We start from the raw sequence: 19,493 nt of genomic DNA, 5'->3' as shown, positions 1-19,493 counted from the left end.
AAAAAAATGAAGATATATATATATATATAAGGAAAAAAGGCGTGGCTGGTGCTTATTTGGTTGCCTTTTTGACAGTTGTGGCAACAGATGATGAAAAGATAGCTGAGTGCTGTCGTGGTTTTGGCGCTGAAGTGATAATGACTTCTGAATCATGTAGAAATGGTACACAAAATGCCATTTATTTTCTCAATCCATTTTTTTACAACTTCTGGAAATTTGAGTTTGTGAATATAGCTGATGCTTAGCTGTTAATTTGTAGGAACCGAGCGTTGTAATGAAGCTCTTCAAAAGCTTGATAAGAAGTATGACATTGTTGTTAATATACAAGGAGATGAACCTCTTATTGAACCTGAAATAATAGATGGCATCGTCAAAGCCCTACAGGTAGCTTTCCTTTCCGTCTTTTTCTTAAATATGAAAAGAATTGTTGTTATACGTTGGAGTTAGTTTCATTGGAGATTGCATGTAGTCACTTGTTGATTGAGCTTTAAATGACTAATAACATACTTATGATTTTTGCAGGCTGCACCAGATGCGGTCTTTAGCACTGCTGTGACATCTTTGAAACCTGAGGATGCATTTGATCCAAATCGTGTTAAATGTGTGGTTGACAATCGTGGTTATGCAATATATTTTTCACGAGGGCTCATCCCTTATAACAAGTTGGTTCATTTTCTCTTAAATAGCCTATTGCAGTAGCTGCTTATATCCTCCATTATAGAAAATGATCAACTTTTGCAAACATTCAGGTTAGGCAAGGTTAATCCTCAGTTTCCTTACTTGCTGCACCTCGGGATCCAGGTATCAACTAGTACAATTTTGGTGCAACTATCAACTAGTTTTTCTCGATAACTTTATATGGCTGAATGATACGGTGTCTTCTTATTTCATTCTAGAGTTATGATACGAAGTTCCTGAAAATATATCCAGAGCTGACACCAACACCGTTGCAACTAGAAGAAGATCTTGAGCAGCTAAAAGTCCTTGAAAATGGATACAAAATGAAGGTAACATACCCTCAATTTGTAGATTTCTATGCTGAATATCGGTGTTTTAATGACTAGATTAAGAACCGTATGGTCCGGGTTCAAATTTCAGCGGGGGTGAGGCAAAAACATTAGGTGATTTCTTTCCATCTATCCAAGCTTTGGTGAATGGAATTTCCTGCTACTCTGTGTTGGTGGGAGGTAGGAGGTACACGTGGATATAGTTTAGGTGCGCAAGTTGTGGCCCAGGCACCATGGTTATTTGAAAAATGACTGGGGAAATATATTCCTAGATGAACTATAGTTAACCAAACGGAAAAGAAGAAGAAATATTGTTGGAAGATTGACAAGAATATCAAAGATGGTGCAAACATTACATCCTTTATCAGTTGATTCGTTCTATTTGAGCTAGTTGGTTTGCTTTCCCCTCTCGTGATTGTTCTTTGGCCCGGACAACACGGTTGTAAAAAGAAATCTTGAGGGAATATATTTCTTGTGATTGTTATATAACTGCACGTATCTCTTTTCTTTCTACAGGTGATAAAAGTTGACCACGAAGCTCACGGTGTTGACATCCCGGAAGATGTCGAGAAGATAGAGCAGTTCATGCGTGAGAGGAACATGGCTTAGAGCAAAGTGAGTTCTTTTGATGACTCACATATGACTCCTACAGCTATAAAGGTGGTGTTCTTTGGTTTCAATTTGCGCTTTGGTTAGCACGTCAATTATCTCTCAGAGTTAACTTTTGTGAAGAAAAAGAAAATTGGAACTGAACTCGCTGTGTAAATCCTGCAAATAGTTCATAACATAGAGTTGTTTGAAGTGTGTGTTTCACTTGGGTATTCATTTGTTGTAGCAAGGTTGTGTATCACATTTTCTTTCATATTTTACAGTTAATTGATTTGTATTTATTAAAACTATGATTTAGTGATAACCATATCTGTGTAGACACGTGTCATATAGAGTTGGTATAAATGGTTAGTGTGGGCAAGTATTTAGAGGTTTTTTTTGGTAGCTGTTTAGAGTCGCACACACTTCTTTCAAAAAGGGTGAATTATCTCCCACCACTATTAATGCCTGTTTTTTCGATGTGAATAAAAAACATGTTTTACGTGTATGCTAGTTTATAATATTATGAATCTTGTTGATATTTGAGTTGTTAAGATTACATGTATTTCAAGATACATGATGAGGTCAATATTATTTATGTGAATGTAATATGACAAATCGTATCAAATTTTGATGTACCTAGATATATGTATCTTGGGAGTATCAAAATTAGGTGTAATTTATTTTAAGATATATTGCATCTAAGTAAATTTACATGTATTAAAATTACATAGGCATTTTATCTTGATCATGTATGTATCTCGCTCATCTTTCTCTATCTCAAATATGTTTCTATAATAATATTTGCGTAATTAGATAGTTCCGCGAGGAAATATTGTGCCCACGAATATATAATTTTGTTGGGAGGATATTATAAGTGACGTGGGAAACACGTGATAGCATGAGCCTCATCCATTTCATCTAAAACGGACGCATATTCGCATGACGAAATCTCACAGAATACTTGAGCCACAGACCTCACTCTCTCTTCCCATTTCTCTGTAAAAAAAAAAAAAAAACTAAAAAATCACTTCTCTCTCTTTCTCTTTCTCTCTCTACTGTTTCAATGGCCGGTATGTTAGAAACCATTGTAATTCCACGCGCCTCCGTTTTCTCCTCGTCGTCGGCGCGTTCGGTTCCTATTGCCGATTTGTCGGTCTCCGGTGTCCGTCGCTCCTCGGCAGTTAATTTTTCTCAGTTCAGTGGTCTTAAGGTGCAGCTGAATCGGTCGCCGGTTTCTTTCAGCTCACGATCGGAATCCGTTCGCCGCGGTGGACGAATCGTCTGTGAAGCTCAGGAAAGTACTACCGTTACAGGTGTGTTTTCTCTTTTCCTTTCCTTCATATTCTTCACTATTCTCTCCCATTTTATTTTGTTTTGTAATGTAATTTGAAGATTTTTTTAAATTTACTGTTTAAAATAAATTATGAAGGTTTGTTTATGAGTTATAGCAAGTAATAAATTCAGGAGACTTTTCAATTTTACGATATTAAATATTACTCTTTAATTTAATTTATGTTACACTATTAGTCTACTAATAGTTATTTTCAGATACGGTTATTAGTTGACATATTTTCTAAATTTGTCGATTGGAGAAGTAAATTATTGTGTACATAAATCAATATCTATACCTTTAGTCAATTTGACACAATTTTTAAGTAAGAAAGCAAGTCTCTTATAATCTGTGGTTTCAGATTCTCCTTAATTATTTCATTAAAAATAAAAGTTAAATTATTTTATTTATAAAAATAAAACATTTTTTTGTGGAACAACTAAAAGAGAAGGGTGTTTGGGACAAAGGGATTATTTCATAATATTGAGTGGGTATAATATATTTGATATTTGGAGTCTAACGTTTGTATGGTTATAAAGCTATTCATAGAGAAGATATTAAAATGTGTCTCTTTTTTTTTTAAGTGAATATTCGACAAAGTGGAAAGAATATATTCCTTTTTGTTTTCATTTACGTATTTTAATTAGTTAAAAATGAACAATAATTTTTTATATTTTTAGTATTTTGTGTTTTAATTCATGTGACATATTTTTCTTTTTAATCCATTCCTAAAAAGAATGTTGCATTTCTATAATTGAAAAAATAATTTGACTTTAACAAAATCTCCTTTTTTACTTAATGAAATAATTTATAATTACACAAATGGTCAAGAACTTTTTTAAACGATAAATTTTAAATCTCTCTCTTTCTTTTTTAACTTTGTGTCAAATGGAAACTCGTAAATCAAAATGAAGAGAGTATTGCCATGTGCATGTGGAATAATCCTCCAAAAATAGTACATTTGTGATTTGACAAAAGTGCGACAATATTTTTGATGAATCCGAGCAACATAGATGTAAGTTGTGCCTTCTCTTTGACCTTGTGTTACTACTTCAGATATCGGGAATGCGAATTTTTTAGGCTTCATTCTTCAGTGAATTGGGAAGCATTGTTTTGTGATTTTATGCTAGTATAGAGATTGCACTAGAAGGGGAGGACCTTGGAGCAACAATAAAGTTGTTTTTGCCATGATTCATGAAATCTATAGGTCATGAGTCCGAGTCATGAATTATTCAGCCATTGGCTCTTTTGTAGGGTAGGTTGCTTACATTACTCCCTTCTTAGGGTGCGATCCTTCCCTAGACCCTACGTGAATGTGGGATGCTCTATGCACCATGCTGACTTTTATAAGGATTTCACTAGCATCTAAAGTAATCATTAGTTGGAAAAATGAGATTAGATGTTGTAAAATTTGTTTCTTTGGCTTCTGACTAACTAACAACTAACAACATACCCAATGTGATCTCGTAAGTGGCGTCTGGTGAGAGTGGGGTGTACGCAAACCTTATCCCTACCTTTGACTTTTGACTAAAGAGGATATTAAGATATTTGATGCATCATCTATCTCGGGTAGTAAAAATTTTGTATTGTTTATCATTTTTAGGTTGCTTTGATGTTAGCGTGAATTGGAGCATGATTTGCTCCTTAAGGCATTGCTTCTGCAGAAACTTGCCCCAGTTATCAGCTTCTTTCTTTGTGTAATTAACATGATTTATGGAAAATGCAGCTGCTGCTGTTACTGATAAAACATGGAAGTCACTTGTAATCGAGTCTAAGTTACCCGTCCTGGTTGAATTTTGGGCTCCGTGGTGTGGTCCGTGCAAAATGATCCATCCCATCATTAACGAACTAGCACAGGAATACGCTGGCAAGTTCAGTTTCTTCCAGCTGAATACAGATGAAAGCCCCTCCATTGCAAGTGAATATGGTATCCGAAGTATCCCAACTGTCATGATTTTCAAGAATGGAGAGAAGAAAGACGCGGTGATTGGTGCAGTTCCAAAAACAACATTGGCCACGAGCATCGATAAGTTCTTGTAGTACGATGGTGCGCGCATATAGATACCTTTCGTAAGAACTTTTTGCTGTTTTTCTTTTCCTTTATGTATATTCTATATTTGCCTTCAAAAGCACAGCTAGAATATAGTAAATAAACCTGAAAATGTTCCTGTATAGATTATGGAGCTATGTTTCCTCTTACTTCAGAATTCTTCACTGGTAATTTTTGCTTTACAAATTTCAGACATTATAACTGAAGTAATATTCTACTATGTTGCTCGGACTCTTTAAAATGTAACATACATATGTCGAATCCTTTTAAGAATTGTGTAATTTTTGAGGATTCAACATGGACTACACAAAAAGCCAAGAGTTATTGCTATGAAGTGAACTCTACATTGTCATTGTATAAGATGGTATTTTCATGTTAACAACATACTGCGTATAATTCCACAAAATAGGATATGAAAGAGATTAGAGTGTATACTGATCTTATCAATATCTTAGGTCTGTGTTAAGGCATCCAAGAGAATATAGATATAGCATTAAGGAGAGATAAGGGCTAAGAGATAATTCCATAAAATAGGATATGAAAGAGATTAGAGTGTATACTGATCTTATTAATACTTTAGAAGCCGAGGCTAGAATAGGACATGAAGAGGTTAGAATGCAGACTGATCTTATCAATACCTTAGAAGCAGAGGTGGAATCAGAATTGTTCCTAAATTTGAACCGCATTGCAGGCTAATTCGTAGGTGACGCTTCCAGCAAGATTTTCTCCATATCCGCGGTGTTATTTCTAATGTGCAAGACACGAGTTTAGAAAAATTTTGCCTTGTTTTTCGTAAATTATGTAGTATCTAATTTCAAGTCATAAATAAAGATCAGCTTAGAGAACTTTTACGAAGTTCACGGGGTCCAAATACGGGTATGAAATAAAAAAAAACTCTCAAATGTCCATTAAATTAGAATTAGGAATAAATTAAAGATCGTTATTTTTTTAAAAAACTCAAATTTCGATAGGAATATCTTAACTATATAAAAAAAAATAGATATAAGTGCGCCTCCTCCTTTCTCTCCTTATTTGCGGTTGAGAAAACATTTTACTGTTTATAAATACACAATTCCCGAAAAAAATTCACGCCCAATTCATTGCTTCTCCATTTTTCTCCCTTCAATTTCTCCTCCGATCACTTCTAACGACGCCATTTATCTTCGAGACTCGCCGTCGATCATCTCCTCCGGTTATACTCTTCCGTTCTCCGACGCGCCGGTACAATCTCCGGCTCTTTCATTCTTATTCGCAAAATGTATTATGTTAATTTATTCTGTTTGTTTTAAATTTTTATTTTTCTATGATTTTTTGCTTCGTAATTAAGAACATAGTGTAATGTAAATGAAGTTTTTCACATTGGCGATTTTCGTTAGTTGGTTTAGAAATCTGTAATTAATGCATAGGATAAATATGGAAATTAGATCCCAGCAGAGATAGAAAACACGTTTTTTTTTCATATGTATAATCCTTGGCCGGCGAGTTACCTGGTGCTTGTGTTGATGGGAGGTAGCAGGTAGTCGGTGGAATAGCTGAGGTGCGAGGTGTCTTGGACACCACAATTGTATTTTAAAATGTGGAAAAGTAGAGAACATATAATTTGGCTTAGAAGATAAAAAGAAAAAGTAATTGGAAAGAAATGGATCCGAATAATTTTTATTAGTCCAACCTGAGTAATTTGAGATTGAGATGTCCGTGATTGATTGAAATGTTTTGGTTCATGATTCGTGTGGTGATTTATCTCGTTTGATGGGTATTTTTCATGCTTGAGATTGTTGAGGTGCGAGCGAGCTGGCTTAAACACCAAAGTTATATTTTAAAATGTGGGAATAAATGGATCTGAGTATTTTTTGTTAGTCAAACCTTAGTAATTTGGGATTGAGATGTGCTTGATTGATTGATATCTTATGGTTCATGATTCGTGGGATGGTTGATTTCGTTGATGGGTATTTTTCATGCTTGAGATCGTTTATAGGCATTTATTTCAATGACGAAAGGTTTTTGTATTGCCAATTGTTTAAAGTATTGTGAAAGATGTTAATGCAAATTATTTAGAATATTTGTTTTCATAATTGAGAAAGGTGAATGATTTGGAATTGGAATGAAATGGATTTGAATAGAGCTAAATGGATACAGAGGATTGTTTAGACAACCTTAACTAGCTTGAGATTGAACTATAGGTGATTGATTGAATTATTTTTTTTGCTTTGTGATTGAAAGTTGTTTTCATGAGCCGAAGGTCTATCAGAAACAACCCTTTATGGGTGTGCGGTCTGTGTACACTCCCCCCACCAAAAAACCCACCCTCCAATGAATGAAAATATTACAATGAGTTCAAATTAAACATGTGACACAATAATTTGCAGAATTCTGAAACTTTGAAGTTTGGTTCTAGATATCCATTTTAAACAAAACAACACATGTGGTTTTCGACCACATCTTTCCCATAATGATCAAGGTTTTGCTTGAGTTTGAAATAAGGGGCAAGAAGCAACTGGGGAGGGTAAGATGTATGCGTACCTTACCTAAGATGTATGCGTACCTTACCTCTACCTTTACAGGGTAGAGAGGTTGTTTCCGATAAACTCAAAAGAAATGTAATTGTTGCTGGATAGATATCCCTTTTCTAATGGAAAAATGATTGGTACATTTATCCAGAGGTTATTAGTCCCATTTTGTACATATTGCATAGCTATGCTGGTAAAGACATATGATTCCTGTATACAATGCATTTCCTAGGCATAGATACATAGCCTATGTTTAAGACCATAACCATAGCTCCTGTTATCATTTATTCTCAAAGTTCAGATGTGTGAATATCTGCTCTTTACTTTGATGCGGGTTTCTTAGATAAGAACTAAGTCAGGTGATGATTTTTTTTTTTTGTCTTTTTAATAGATCCCATGGCTCTAGAACAGTCTTTTGGTGAACCTATTATCGGTTTTGGATCTGATGAAGACATTTCCCTAAAGAAAAGGAACTCGGTTCCAGTTCCAATGGCAAACGCTGGAAATCTGATGGGATGTTTTGATTGCAACATTTGTCTTGATTCTGCACACGATCCTGTTGTCACTCTCTGCGGTCACTTATACTGCTGGCCTTGCATTTACAAGTGGCTTCAAGTGGAGAACTCTGCCCCAGGATCAGAAGAGACTCCTACATGTCCAGTCTGCAAATCTCACATCTCAAACTCCTCATTGGTACCTCTATATGGCCGCGGTACATCATCAGAAGAATGCAGATCCAATGAGTCTCAAGTTGATGTGGTCGTACCTCACAGGCCTCAAGCCATTTGGACAACAGCCACTCAAGTTAACACATCATCGCCTTCGTCTTCTCATGTTCATCAACAACTTAGTCACACTTCTTTGTATTATCCACCATCCTCAATTCATCACCAACAATTCTTCCCCCATGCTTTTGGTGGCTATGCAGCTATAGCTCCATCTACCTTCGGAGGCTCTGGAATGACTCGATTATTCAGCCCAATGGTCGTGATGTTTAGTGAAATGTTTCTCGCAAGGATGTTGGGGGGCTCGGATGCAAGCTCATTCTCCTATCCTTATCTTAGCCCTCACCCCATTCCGGGAGTCGGTAGCTCTAGAATGAGAAGGCAAGAAATGCAAATGGACAAATCTCTCAACAGATTATCCATCTTTCTCTTCTGTGCCTTCATCTTGTGCCTTCTCCTATTCTGATCACTATTATTACTATATGCTTCCTCGTCATTGTACAGATGTAAAAAGTTATCTGACTGTGCCCGATACCTATGGACGATCTATTGAAACGCCTAGGTGGCATCAGCAGTCGGGTGTTAACAACAACAACATATCCAGTGTAATTTCACGAGTGAAATCTGGGAAAGGTTAAGTGTATGTAGACCTTACCCGTACCTCGTGGAGACTGGACATGTAGTTGATAGTCAAAGAAAAGAATAACATGACTTGTAGTGATTTAAGCATAAAAGGCTCTATTTCTTGCAAAGGTTGCTTTAATCTTCCCTTTGTGTGAAGTGCTCCTCTTCTTCTTTTTTTTTCACTTGATGTCTGATATTTTTTTTTGATTTTTCACTCGATGTCTGGTATCTGTATTGGCATTCTCATGAATTAATTAGCTAATATACATCTGAGATCTAGCTTGAGCAATATCAGTCAATAAAATATTAATATAATGAATTGGCTGTATTATCTTACCAAATATTATAATGACTAAAATGCATCTTTTAGGCTCTTTAGTTCAAAATTATTATTTTTAAAAATATTTCCTAAATCGGGTGTCTACACAAATTATATTAATATATTACCATAACATATTAGTTGATTTAGTAAAACATTGGTATAAATAATATTTTTTTTTTTTGATATCCATTATGTAACGTTAACTTAGAAAAACAACAAACACGACGAAGAATAATGTGAGACTTTGAAGTTGTCCAGCTGAGTGGCTGAATGACATATTTTCTTATTTTTTTCAATTTTTTCGATATCAAGAATATTGATGCACCATGAAAACGACTCTAATTCAATAAAATTACATAATACTCACAAAAAATCTTCCACACCTAATGTGAAATACTCATTACATAATTAGAAAATTTTGCCATTTATCACTTAATTGATGCTCTACTTGGGACATCGCTATCAAAGAATATTGATACACTATGAAAACGATTCTATTTCAATAAAATTACAAAGTACTCACTAGAGAACTTTTACACGTAATGTAAAAATATGTTATATAATTAGAAAATTTTGCTATTTATCACTTTATTGATGCACTATTTGAAACAACTTGACTCGATCCATCACACTTTGGATATCCCATAATGATGATTCTACTTCAATTAAATTAAATGTTATTTATTAGAGAGTGTTCACACTGACTCCAAAGTAATTGTTATAGAAATATTCAGGATTTCTTCATTTATCATGTTGTTGACATCGTCATTAAGAATATTGATGTCCCATGAAAACGACTCTACTTCGATAAAAATGTAAGGTACTCATTAGAGAGCGTTTACAACACTCCAAGACTAATGTATGTGTTACATAAATGTTTGGGAATAAATTCTGCCACGTATCACTTAACTAATGCCCTATTTGGATTGATTTGACTAGGTCCATTACACTTTGACTCGGTCTATCACGCTTTGGTAATCCTGATAATTTGGATGTATTCGCAATAGATTTGATTTTACCTAAGATGATGAGACTCTAAACTCACAACCATTTATGCATTGAACAAGATCATTTCTCATTTTGTATTGAAACAATGTATAAAAGCATATCGGGTCGAGCTCGTCGCACCAGACTTGCCTAGTGCGGGTTACCTCTCCTATGTGATTTACGAGTTATTACATAGGAGCGGGGGTTTACCCTGTCCGCACCCAAAGGGTAGCGACTGCTGGTTTCCCTTGTCATTAAAAAAAAATTGTATGATTTTCCCACAAGTGGGGTTTTGGAGGATAAGATGTACGCAACATTACTCCTACCTTTATGGGGGTAGAGAGGTTGTTTTTTGATTGACCCTCGACAACCCTCCTCCTTTATCTAGACTTGAGACCAGCAATGTAAACGAGCTCAGCTCACATGTATATTGATTAAATATTCCTCAAAATTTTCTTTAGGTGATGTTAGTATAACCTTCCATCACCAAAAATGAAGAAAATTCAAAGTAGAATCAACTTACTTTGTAAGGCTCTTCTCATATAAGATGTGTAATTTTTATTAACTTTCAAGAATTCAAATCCATTTCAACTACTCGAATTAGAAACTCCGAACATCATATCAAAGTTTCAACCACTCTTACAAGGATGTATGTCTACAATCTTCAACTAGTTTCGACTATAAGTAGTTAACGGAACTTAATAGAACAGAGTATCACATGTGATTTACGCAGTTCTTAGACTGAACGCGTGCCAACAAAAGAAAAAACAGATGTATTTCGAAGATTAAACAGAAACACACTTCACACAAACAGTTCTGCAGCATCGAAAAGCCATGGACTATGCAAGAAAAACGAAACCAAAGTTCTATCGCTCTTTCACTTGGTGCATTGTCAATATGATAAATAAGAACAAGCAAAGAAATCAAGAATGCATATAGCATACCAAGCAAAAACAAATCTATTCAGAAGCACGTTAAGGCACGAAGAATCGTGTGTCATTAGGCCACTACAGAAGTGATTGGTAAAAGAAAATGTTTCTAAACTAAACGACTAGAACAAGCAGTTCTTTATTAGTTCTCGATACACAAGAAACAAATCACCATTTACTTACTGTTTCTTTTCTTATTATGAAGAGATATTGGCCATGGAGGAAGCGTAAACAAGAATGCTGATGACCAACAAGGCGTTTTTCTAAGGCTACCCCGTCCATTTCTTTGAAGTGTACCTCGAATGTCAACTGGATCATCAAGGGCATCCAATTTTAATGTTTTCATGTTGTATGAGGCAATGGTGTCACCGAAACCAAGGTAAAAGATGTTGGAATCAAGCGGATGGAAGGCAATCGGAGTAGGAATTGTCCCATTTAACGCTCTGCTAATTAAAATGTCATCGAACGAGATGTCTTTGATCTTTACCTTGTGCTGCAAAGTCCAACTTGAAGAGTCATACTCATCAAGAACCCAAACAGAAATGCCTGAAAATCCAAAGGGATACACGGACACCACAGACGCCTCCATATACCTCAACCGACCCTGATGAACATCAAGCAAAACAGATCTTCCGTTATTCCTGGCATCAATGCATTGCTCATCAATATCACCAGGGAGACCAATTACGCAACATTGATTGATGTCATCAAAAGGATTAAACACTAAAATCCCATGTCGACGATCAATCCAATGTAACTTCCCATTCAAAGCAACAGGTCTCCTTAGCCACACAACTTCAATTGCTACATTCATATACACAACAACTCTCCTCCAACGTCCAGTCTCAGACGAGAACACCTCAAACTTAAGCACATACGACTCACCAAACTGACAATCCAATCTCACTACTTTATAACTCGTCAGAGACCCCCCTTCAGATTTCGTTACAAAACCAGTACTAACATCACCAAAACGTGTACAAGTTCGAGGAATAGCAACACACCACCCCATCATAGCATTGTAAACATGATAATCAATCACTTCTTCACTCATACCACAATCATACAAAACTAGCCCATCACTAACTCCAACAACATTACACCCCTCACCAACTTCACTACTACCTACCATATTAGGGAAATGAACTATACTAAACCTTGAATGTAACCAATTATCAGAGAACAAATCAGGTAAACAGGACTGAGCTAAAAAGCTACCAATCTTCATATTCACACAGAGAGTGTTAGCAAGAATAGTCCAAGGTGTTAACAAAGAAGCATGAGATATATACAGGGAAGCAAAAGAAGTTGCAGAAATCAAGAAACACCATCGTTTTGACACAGATTTGTACCTAAAAACACATTTTACAGGCAATCTTGATAAAACTTCAATCAAGAACCAATCTGGAAGATACCCATTACTGAAAAACATCTCTGATTTGGTTTTTACAAGTTCCACAGAAATGGGGTTCTCAAAAGATTCTACCTTTTTGCTATTAACACAAAGTTCCATCTTTCTTTAGCTTAAATTTGGAGAAAAAACAACAAAAAAGACAACTTTTTTAGCAAATCTTTTGGTGGGTGTTGCTAGAAAACAGTGAAGAAATTGAGTAAGTGATTTTACCTATATATAAATTTGAGATTTAAAGGCAAAAATGGCTTTATTAGAGTCAAGCAGACAATTGAAGACTTGAAGATTTTTAACAAAATCAAGAATCCCCAATTTCGTCTCCTCGTGGGTTTGCTTTTGAACCTATTTGAGGGTTAAGACTGACTCAAGTTTCTTGGAGGTCTTGTTCCATATGTTAGTGTGGATTTTTTTAACGGAGAACGGTTAAAAACACATCTAAAGTATTATCTGTTTGAATTATGATGCGTATAATCAATTATATATGAAAATATGATTCGAGTTAACTGTCATATAAAATTTTACGGGAATATTAAGTTATCATATGTGTCATCTAAAGTATCATCTATCTGAATTATGATGTATATAATCAATTATATATGAAAACATGATTCGAGTTAACTGTAATATGAAATTTTACGAGAATATTAAGTTATCGTATATGTCATCTAAAGTATCATCTGTGTGAATTATGATGTGTATAACCAATCATATATAAAAACACGGTTCGAGTTGATTGTCATACGAAATTTTACGAGAAAATTAAGTCATCATATGTGTTTTGCAGTTTAGTTGTTGTATTCAAACACTTGATCTAATCAATCTGAAACTACTTTTTTACGAGTTTTTATGTGAATTATTAGGTAGATGGAATCTAGTTGATAATTGATGGAATCTCAAAAAGCATCTCGAAATTGATGAGTCAAATGTCATCTAGATGGAATCTATGAGTATATTAATTAAGTTTGTTATGTGTTTTTTAGTGATTCAGACACTTGATCTAATCAATTTTTAAATATATTTTTAAAAATAATTTATTACAATTCAAATAGAAAATGTAAAATTCAATTAGTTTTAATATAAAACTCGTAAAAAAGCGATATTTCTATTTTGTTTTAGACTATTATCTTATGAAACAAATACTACTTTAAAATGTAGAAAACATGTGTAGGGTAATGTATTCTTCTTTTTCTTTTTCTTTTTATTATAATGGAGAAATCTCGTGGCATAAGAAATAAATATTTAGACCTATTTTAATTTTAATTTATTATCTAACATCATATTAGAAAATTCAATTAGTCATTATCCAACATATAGGCACTCAACATTTGCGAAATTAGAAATTTCATAAAAAAATATTCATAACGTTTGATATGTATACTTCATATAATTTTCTTGATATAAGATATAACTTTTCAATAAAAAATGTTTGACTGGGCAACTATTATTTCATGTAGCTACGCCATTGCTAGTGCATACAAGGTTGGCCATTTAGAGTTAGAGGTGGAGTTAGAATCGTAAAAAAAATGATTCGATGATATTTGATACTTCTAATTCAAATTTTATATTTTGAATTGAGATTGTAGATAAATTATAAGCAATATTTGTTCAACTTAAATTTGTTGACAACTTCTAAATATGTGCTCTAAATTTAATGGTTAATTTGTATTAGAAATTAAAAACAAAAAATAGGTAATTACTTTTTATTGTCTAATTCAAACAAGAATTATAGTTGATAGTTAAAAATCTATTATTTGTTTGATTTTAGAAGTCTTTTATGAGTAGAAAAGACTTTCTTTTCTTTTTTTTTCTAAGAATGAATACTTAGTAAACAAAACTTGTTGACTAATTATAAAACTAATTAGAAAAAAAAAAGTTAATTTAATCAACTTACTCTAGAATAACATAAACATGATTAATTCAATACGTAAGTCACATATTTTCTTAATTAGTCTTTGGTTAGTATTTAGTAATCTCGATTCAAGTAGCATATAAAGTAGTCAAATGGACTTTAATTTAGCACATTTAAATAAAATTTTTATAAATTACTCAAAGTTTATACTTTACACAGTCGAAAATTTATATTTAATCAAATATTATCGTATAAAATGAAATGAGAGAGTAATAAGTGGTATCATGGTTGTTGAACAATTAAAGCAACACTAACCTAATTAACCATCAAAGATAGTGATGAAATGGTAAATAGCTTCATTTTTTTTATTTTATTAAAAGACTTGAATATATATTAAAAAATGAAATCGACTTTGCTAATGCTTTACAAATAAAATTACAAACAACAATTTTTTAGGTGTGTAATTGAAGACAATTATTGTCATGGAGTTTGAAAATTCTATAGGTGAAACTTTTGAGATCTCACAATAATGTTTTAGAGTTTTAGTTGTGAAATTTTGAATCTTTATTGCATTGATTATCTTTTATTACATGATTAGAAAATAGCTAGTTCGTATAATTATTACGATGTAATTTAATTATAGAGTGAATTTTTTAGTATGAATCTGACTTAGTGGAGTTTCAAAGTGAATACGTGACATCAATGTAAAACAAAAATATATATTTTAATTATTTGTGCAATACGATTCATTATTAATCAATCATTTTTATTAACTAGTTGTGCAATTGGTTATTAATATTGGTCCATTAAACTTGGCTCCGGTGGCTAATAAATTTTTCCACATTTTTTTAAATTTTTTAAAATTTCGTTTTAAATCATAAATCTAACTTTACTTAATCAGTCAATGATTCCGATCACTTCTTAGAAATAAAATTTATATGAGTCTTCTATCATTTTTCAATACGATCACTAAATTATCCTGTGGTTGAACTTTATAAAAGCGTATGTTAATGAAGGTATTTAACTTAATACAAAATATATTAAAATTAGTATAATAATAATAACATTTATAATATAATTCCACCTAGCGGGTACATATTAAATTATTACAAATACTAAATGCTATATACAAAAAAGGTGACTCATTTTATTTCGAGAGGGAATATAAAGAAAATATAACATTATATAAATTGAAATTAAAAAAATATTGTATTTTATATTGGGAAACTTTCACATATAGCAAACAAAAAATTTATATTTGTATGCTATAGCAAAGTTTGCATAATTGCGCTCCATAGCAAACATATAACTGCATAATTCGCTATACATATACAACTGTATAATTCGCTGGCCTAAATTATATAATTCGCTGGCCTCGCTATACACATACAATTGTATGATTCGTTGGCCTAAATTGTATAATTCGCTGGCCTATTTCGCTGCAATTGTATAATTCGCTGGCCTATTTTATTGCAATTGTATAATGCACAATTGTATAATTCGCTGGCCTGTTTCGCTGCAATATGTGTATAAAATTTGTTTTGCATACAATTGAATCGAAGTAAAATGTTTGTATATTGTATAATTATAAATGTATAGGAAGAAGATATATGTTTTTCTCTCGCTTTATACAAAAACAGAAACACAATTTATACAGTTCCGTTGTATAAAGCGAGAGAAAATTGTATTTCACTGCAATTGTATAATTCGCTAGCCTTTTTCGCTGCATTATTTGTATAAAATTTGCATTCGTATACAATTGAATCGAAGTAAAATTTTGTAAATTGTATAATTAAGTGTATAGCACGAAGATATATGTTTTTGCATGTGTATATACAATTTTATCTCGCTTTATACAAAACAGAAACACAATTTATACACTTCTGTTGTATAAAGCGAGAGAGGCGAGCAGAGGGAGAGTGGCGAGCGAGAATGAGAGAGTGGCGAGCGAGAGTTTTGGAGAGAACTGGCAAACTTTGGCAAATGTTTGCTATGGGACACAATTAAATCAAAAAATAGCTACTCCATTTATTTTAGGTTATTAATTTGCTATTATATGCGATTATATATAAAATTCTACAAAGAGATGGAGATAAAGTTGCACATTTTATGATTAATACACATGAGTTAATTACATCACTACAACAAATAGAAAAATTTGCAACAGTAATATAATTGTTGTTATATCTGATTTAACGGTAATAAAAAATATGAATATTTATAATTAATACTCTATATAAATATTATTTGTGACTTTACCAATTTTAAATGTGATTACATAAACTCAATTGTTGCTAAATAATTTTAGTAATAAATATTGTCATTAAATGTCTCATTTTTCACGTGAAATATTTAAGATTATAAGATTAAAAGATATTTTAATTTAAGATCTTAGATTTAAAATTTTTTATTTCCAATTTTTTTTTTTGAATTCAAATTAAATAAACTAAATAAATTAAAATGGGGAAAATAATTGTTTCTTTGTTCTTGATAAGAAACTAGAGTTGGACAATTGGGCAATTGTCATCGCATTTTTGGGTGCCTTTTATTTTAAATTTTTTTAAAAAAAGTCCCTTTCAATAAAATTAATTGAAGTTGTCCCATTAAATATTTTAAGAAATAAAGTCCTTTTCATATGAAGTTGAATTTTAGTTTACATTAAAAAAAACAATATAATTATAGATATTTATATATATAAAAAAAAAACTTTTTCAAGTAAACAACTTTTTTTTTTTGTTTCTATAAATTTACGGTATTTATTTTGTACCTCAAGCAATCAAGCTCAAAAAGTATTAATAAGCAAAAACTTAATAATAAATAATTGGAACTAGATTTTATATTTCATTTTCTTATTTTGATGGTCGTGATGTTTGAGCCACTTTTTGCGTATTTTGATTAATTTTACGAAAAACTTGTTATCTCCCATCAAGAACGGATATTAAAATATTGAACTTTTATAATTTGGTTCGGAATGATAAGTAAAATTCTGGCGATATAATTCTGTTATCAAGTGATTGAAGGAATTTTTCTTTTGACAAGATAAGTCAGAATTTACATAACGTTTGACATGTTATATTTTTTAAAAATGATATACCGAGGTTAGATCTCCATTCTCAAGTTCCAACACTAATATTGTAAATTTTGTGTTACAAGTCAATCAAATCATTCGATCACTCATTTATGCTACACATACATATTATAATTCATTAAAATGGCCATTTGATATTCGATTTAGTATTTCAAAAGTTCGATCTCAATAATCAATAGATTAAAACAAACACCAATAATTAAACTTTTAAATTTTAGTTTAAAACGGTATAAACTTTGATATGATAGATTTTAGTTCAGTTTCGTAATTTAATTTTGATGATCCATCCCAAATCAGTTTGTGTTACAAGTCAATCAAGTCATTTCATCACTCGTTTATGCTACACATACATATAGTAAATAATTCATTAAAATGGCCATTTGATATTCGATTTAGTATTTCAAAAGTCCTATCTCAATAATCAATAGATTAAAACAAATACCAAATATTAAACTTTTAAACTTTAGTCTAAAACGATATAAACTTTGATATGATAGATTTTAGTACAGTTCCATAGTTTAATTTTGGTAATCCATCCCAAATCAGTTTGTTTTTTTTAATAAAAGATAATTAAATTTTTAATATTCTAACAAGATATATTTAATTAAAAATAAAAAATAGTTACTTATTTAAATTCTTACATGTTAGTATTACTCAAACAGCCGCCACAAAAGTTAAAAGCGTTACAGATTAATATATTTAAATACATGAAAATTGTAAAAAATAGTTTTAAAAAATAATTAAAAAAAAAACATAGTGTTCACACATGTAAAATAATTTAGAATAAAAAATTGACAACATAAATTATAAGTCACTTACGTAATCCATTACGTATTCGTATGAGTAAAGATGGTGATTTATTTGATATTTTCAATTTTCAAATTTTATTATCTCTACATGTCAGTATGATTTCGATTAATTTGTGCGTTTATATGCCGTTTTCGATTTAAATCGATGCATATAAAATATATATATATATGTTAGATTTTGTGCATTTTACATGTGATTTTTGTTGAGTATGTATATATATTATATGTTAGTTTATGCATTTATTAAAATAAATATAATAATAACACTAAAGTTGCATGCAACAGCCCATACCATATATAAAATATTTTAATTTTTTTCGACGTGCCACTAGTCATATTTTTTTTACTTATTTTGTTATAATAAGTGATTTTATTAGAAACCATGTTTAAATTATTTAAAATGTTTATATAAATGTATATAAGTAACTTTATACTCCATATCATTTTGGCATGATGCATATATTTATTTTCCCAATAAAATTCACGTGGTTTAATTTATCTTATTTAATGTTTCCAAAAGCAAAGAAAAGGGGACCTAGATCAAGTTTTTAAAATAATATAAACTATCTTTAGTGTTGACAATTTTCAAAAATTAGATTATTTTCACCTATTATAATAGGTAACACATCATATTTTTAAATTTTCAAATCTTATCTTTGAAAAAAATTATTTATAATACCACTTGAATGACAATGATAGTGTTAAAAATACTTAGACAATTATGTCATTTCAATGGTAATCACGTTACGTAATTATTTATTGGTAATAATGTTGATAGGAGATTTTAGTTACTTCGCAAAATAGGCGAGGTCCACACAAAGATAAAATTTTTGTTGAATTTTGTTGTATTCGTTATTTATAATATGGTTCAGTCTTTTGAATTCTTGCATGCTTTTTGAAATAATTATTTTTATACATTTTTAAATTTATCTGATTTCCTTTTGAACATTCGATAATATTATTCAACTTTAATTTAGATGTTCATATGATAAAATATGTTTTTAATCATTTCAAACAATAATTTTTTAAAAACTTTTATCTTTCATATACGTGTAGTTTAGGCTCTAATTAGAAGTCCTAACATATCTCCATGTAATTGAAATATAAATATCTAAAATATGCAAATTTTAATACAAAATATATTGACTTTGTATCCATGCAAGATTGATGATACCATAATACTAGACTAAAATAATGCCCAATGCATATGGTGCTTAATTCCATAAATTAATTCTAATTTTTTTTTGAAGCTATAAATACAAGA

At 31.6% G+C, this 19,493-nt stretch overlaps 4 protein-coding genes across 4 annotated transcripts in view; 3 read left to right on the top strand and 1 right to left on the bottom strand.

The window, feature by feature from the left end:
• Positions 1 to 2,134, top strand: part of LOC107002421 (3-deoxy-manno-octulosonate cytidylyltransferase, mitochondrial) — a 4,928-nt gene extending 2,794 nt beyond the window's left edge. Inside the window, exons 3-8 of the mRNA XM_015200446.2 lie at positions 76 to 162; positions 260 to 384; positions 523 to 662; positions 750 to 801; positions 897 to 1,007; positions 1,524 to 2,134. Of these exons, the coding sequence (XP_015055932.1) occupies positions 76 to 162; positions 260 to 384; positions 523 to 662; positions 750 to 801; positions 897 to 1,007; positions 1,524 to 1,616 (608 nt within the window). The 3' untranslated portion in view covers positions 1,617 to 2,134. The remainder of the gene's footprint in view (positions 1 to 75; positions 163 to 259; positions 385 to 522; positions 663 to 749; positions 802 to 896; positions 1,008 to 1,523) is intronic.
• A 404-nt stretch (positions 2,135 to 2,538) lies between these two features.
• On the top strand, positions 2,539 to 5,195 carry LOC107002422 (thioredoxin 1-like). Its single transcript, XM_015200447.2, has 2 exons — positions 2,539 to 2,911; positions 4,655 to 5,195. The coding sequence occupies exons 1-2, from the start codon at positions 2,662 to 2,664 to the stop codon at positions 4,966 to 4,968; spliced, it is 564 nt and encodes a 187-aa protein (XP_015055933.1). The 5' UTR covers positions 2,539 to 2,661; the 3' UTR covers positions 4,969 to 5,195.
• Positions 5,196 to 6,004: 809 nt separating this feature from the next.
• Positions 6,005 to 9,048, top strand: LOC107032493 (E3 ubiquitin-protein ligase RMA3-like). Its single transcript, XM_015234098.2, has 2 exons — positions 6,005 to 6,199; positions 7,877 to 9,048. The coding sequence occupies exon 2, from the start codon at positions 7,882 to 7,884 to the stop codon at positions 8,674 to 8,676; it is 795 nt and encodes a 264-aa protein (XP_015089584.1). The 5' UTR covers positions 6,005 to 6,199; positions 7,877 to 7,881; the 3' UTR covers positions 8,677 to 9,048.
• A 1,950-nt stretch (positions 9,049 to 10,998) lies between these two features.
• Positions 10,999 to 12,849, bottom strand: LOC107032338 (putative F-box protein At3g23970). The gene has a single exon (XM_015233931.2). The coding sequence runs from the start codon at positions 12,583 to 12,585 to the stop codon at positions 11,248 to 11,250; it is 1,338 nt and encodes a 445-aa protein (XP_015089417.1). The 5' UTR covers positions 12,586 to 12,849; the 3' UTR covers positions 10,999 to 11,247.
• Between the last annotated feature and the right edge of the window lie 6,644 nt (positions 12,850 to 19,493).

The sequence above is a fragment of the Solanum pennellii genome, chromosome 10, assembly GCF_001406875.1.
Source record: "Solanum pennellii chromosome 10, SPENNV200".
NCBI classification, from domain to species: Eukaryota; Viridiplantae; Streptophyta; class Magnoliopsida; order Solanales; family Solanaceae; genus Solanum; species Solanum pennellii.
This window is presented reverse-complemented; position numbering and strand designations above follow the sequence as displayed.

What these genes read in the sequence shown, in the direction of transcription:
- LOC107032493 (XM_015234098.2), top strand. Translation starts at nt 7,882, where the DNA reads ATGGCTCTAGAACAGTCTTTTGGTGAACCTATTATCGGTTTTGGATCT.
- LOC107032338 (XM_015233931.2), bottom strand. Translation starts at nt 12,585, where the DNA reads ATGGAACTTTGTGTTAATAGCAAAAAGGTAGAATCTTTTGAGAACCCC.
- LOC107002422 (XM_015200447.2), top strand. Translation starts at nt 2,662, where the DNA reads ATGGCCGGTATGTTAGAAACCATTGTAATTCCACGCGCCTCCGTTTTC. An exon ending in GGAAAGTACTACCGTTACAG is followed by an intron (nt 2,912 to 4,654) that starts GTGTGTTTTCTC and finishes TGGAAAATGCAG; the next exon opens with CTGCTGCTGTTACTGATAAA.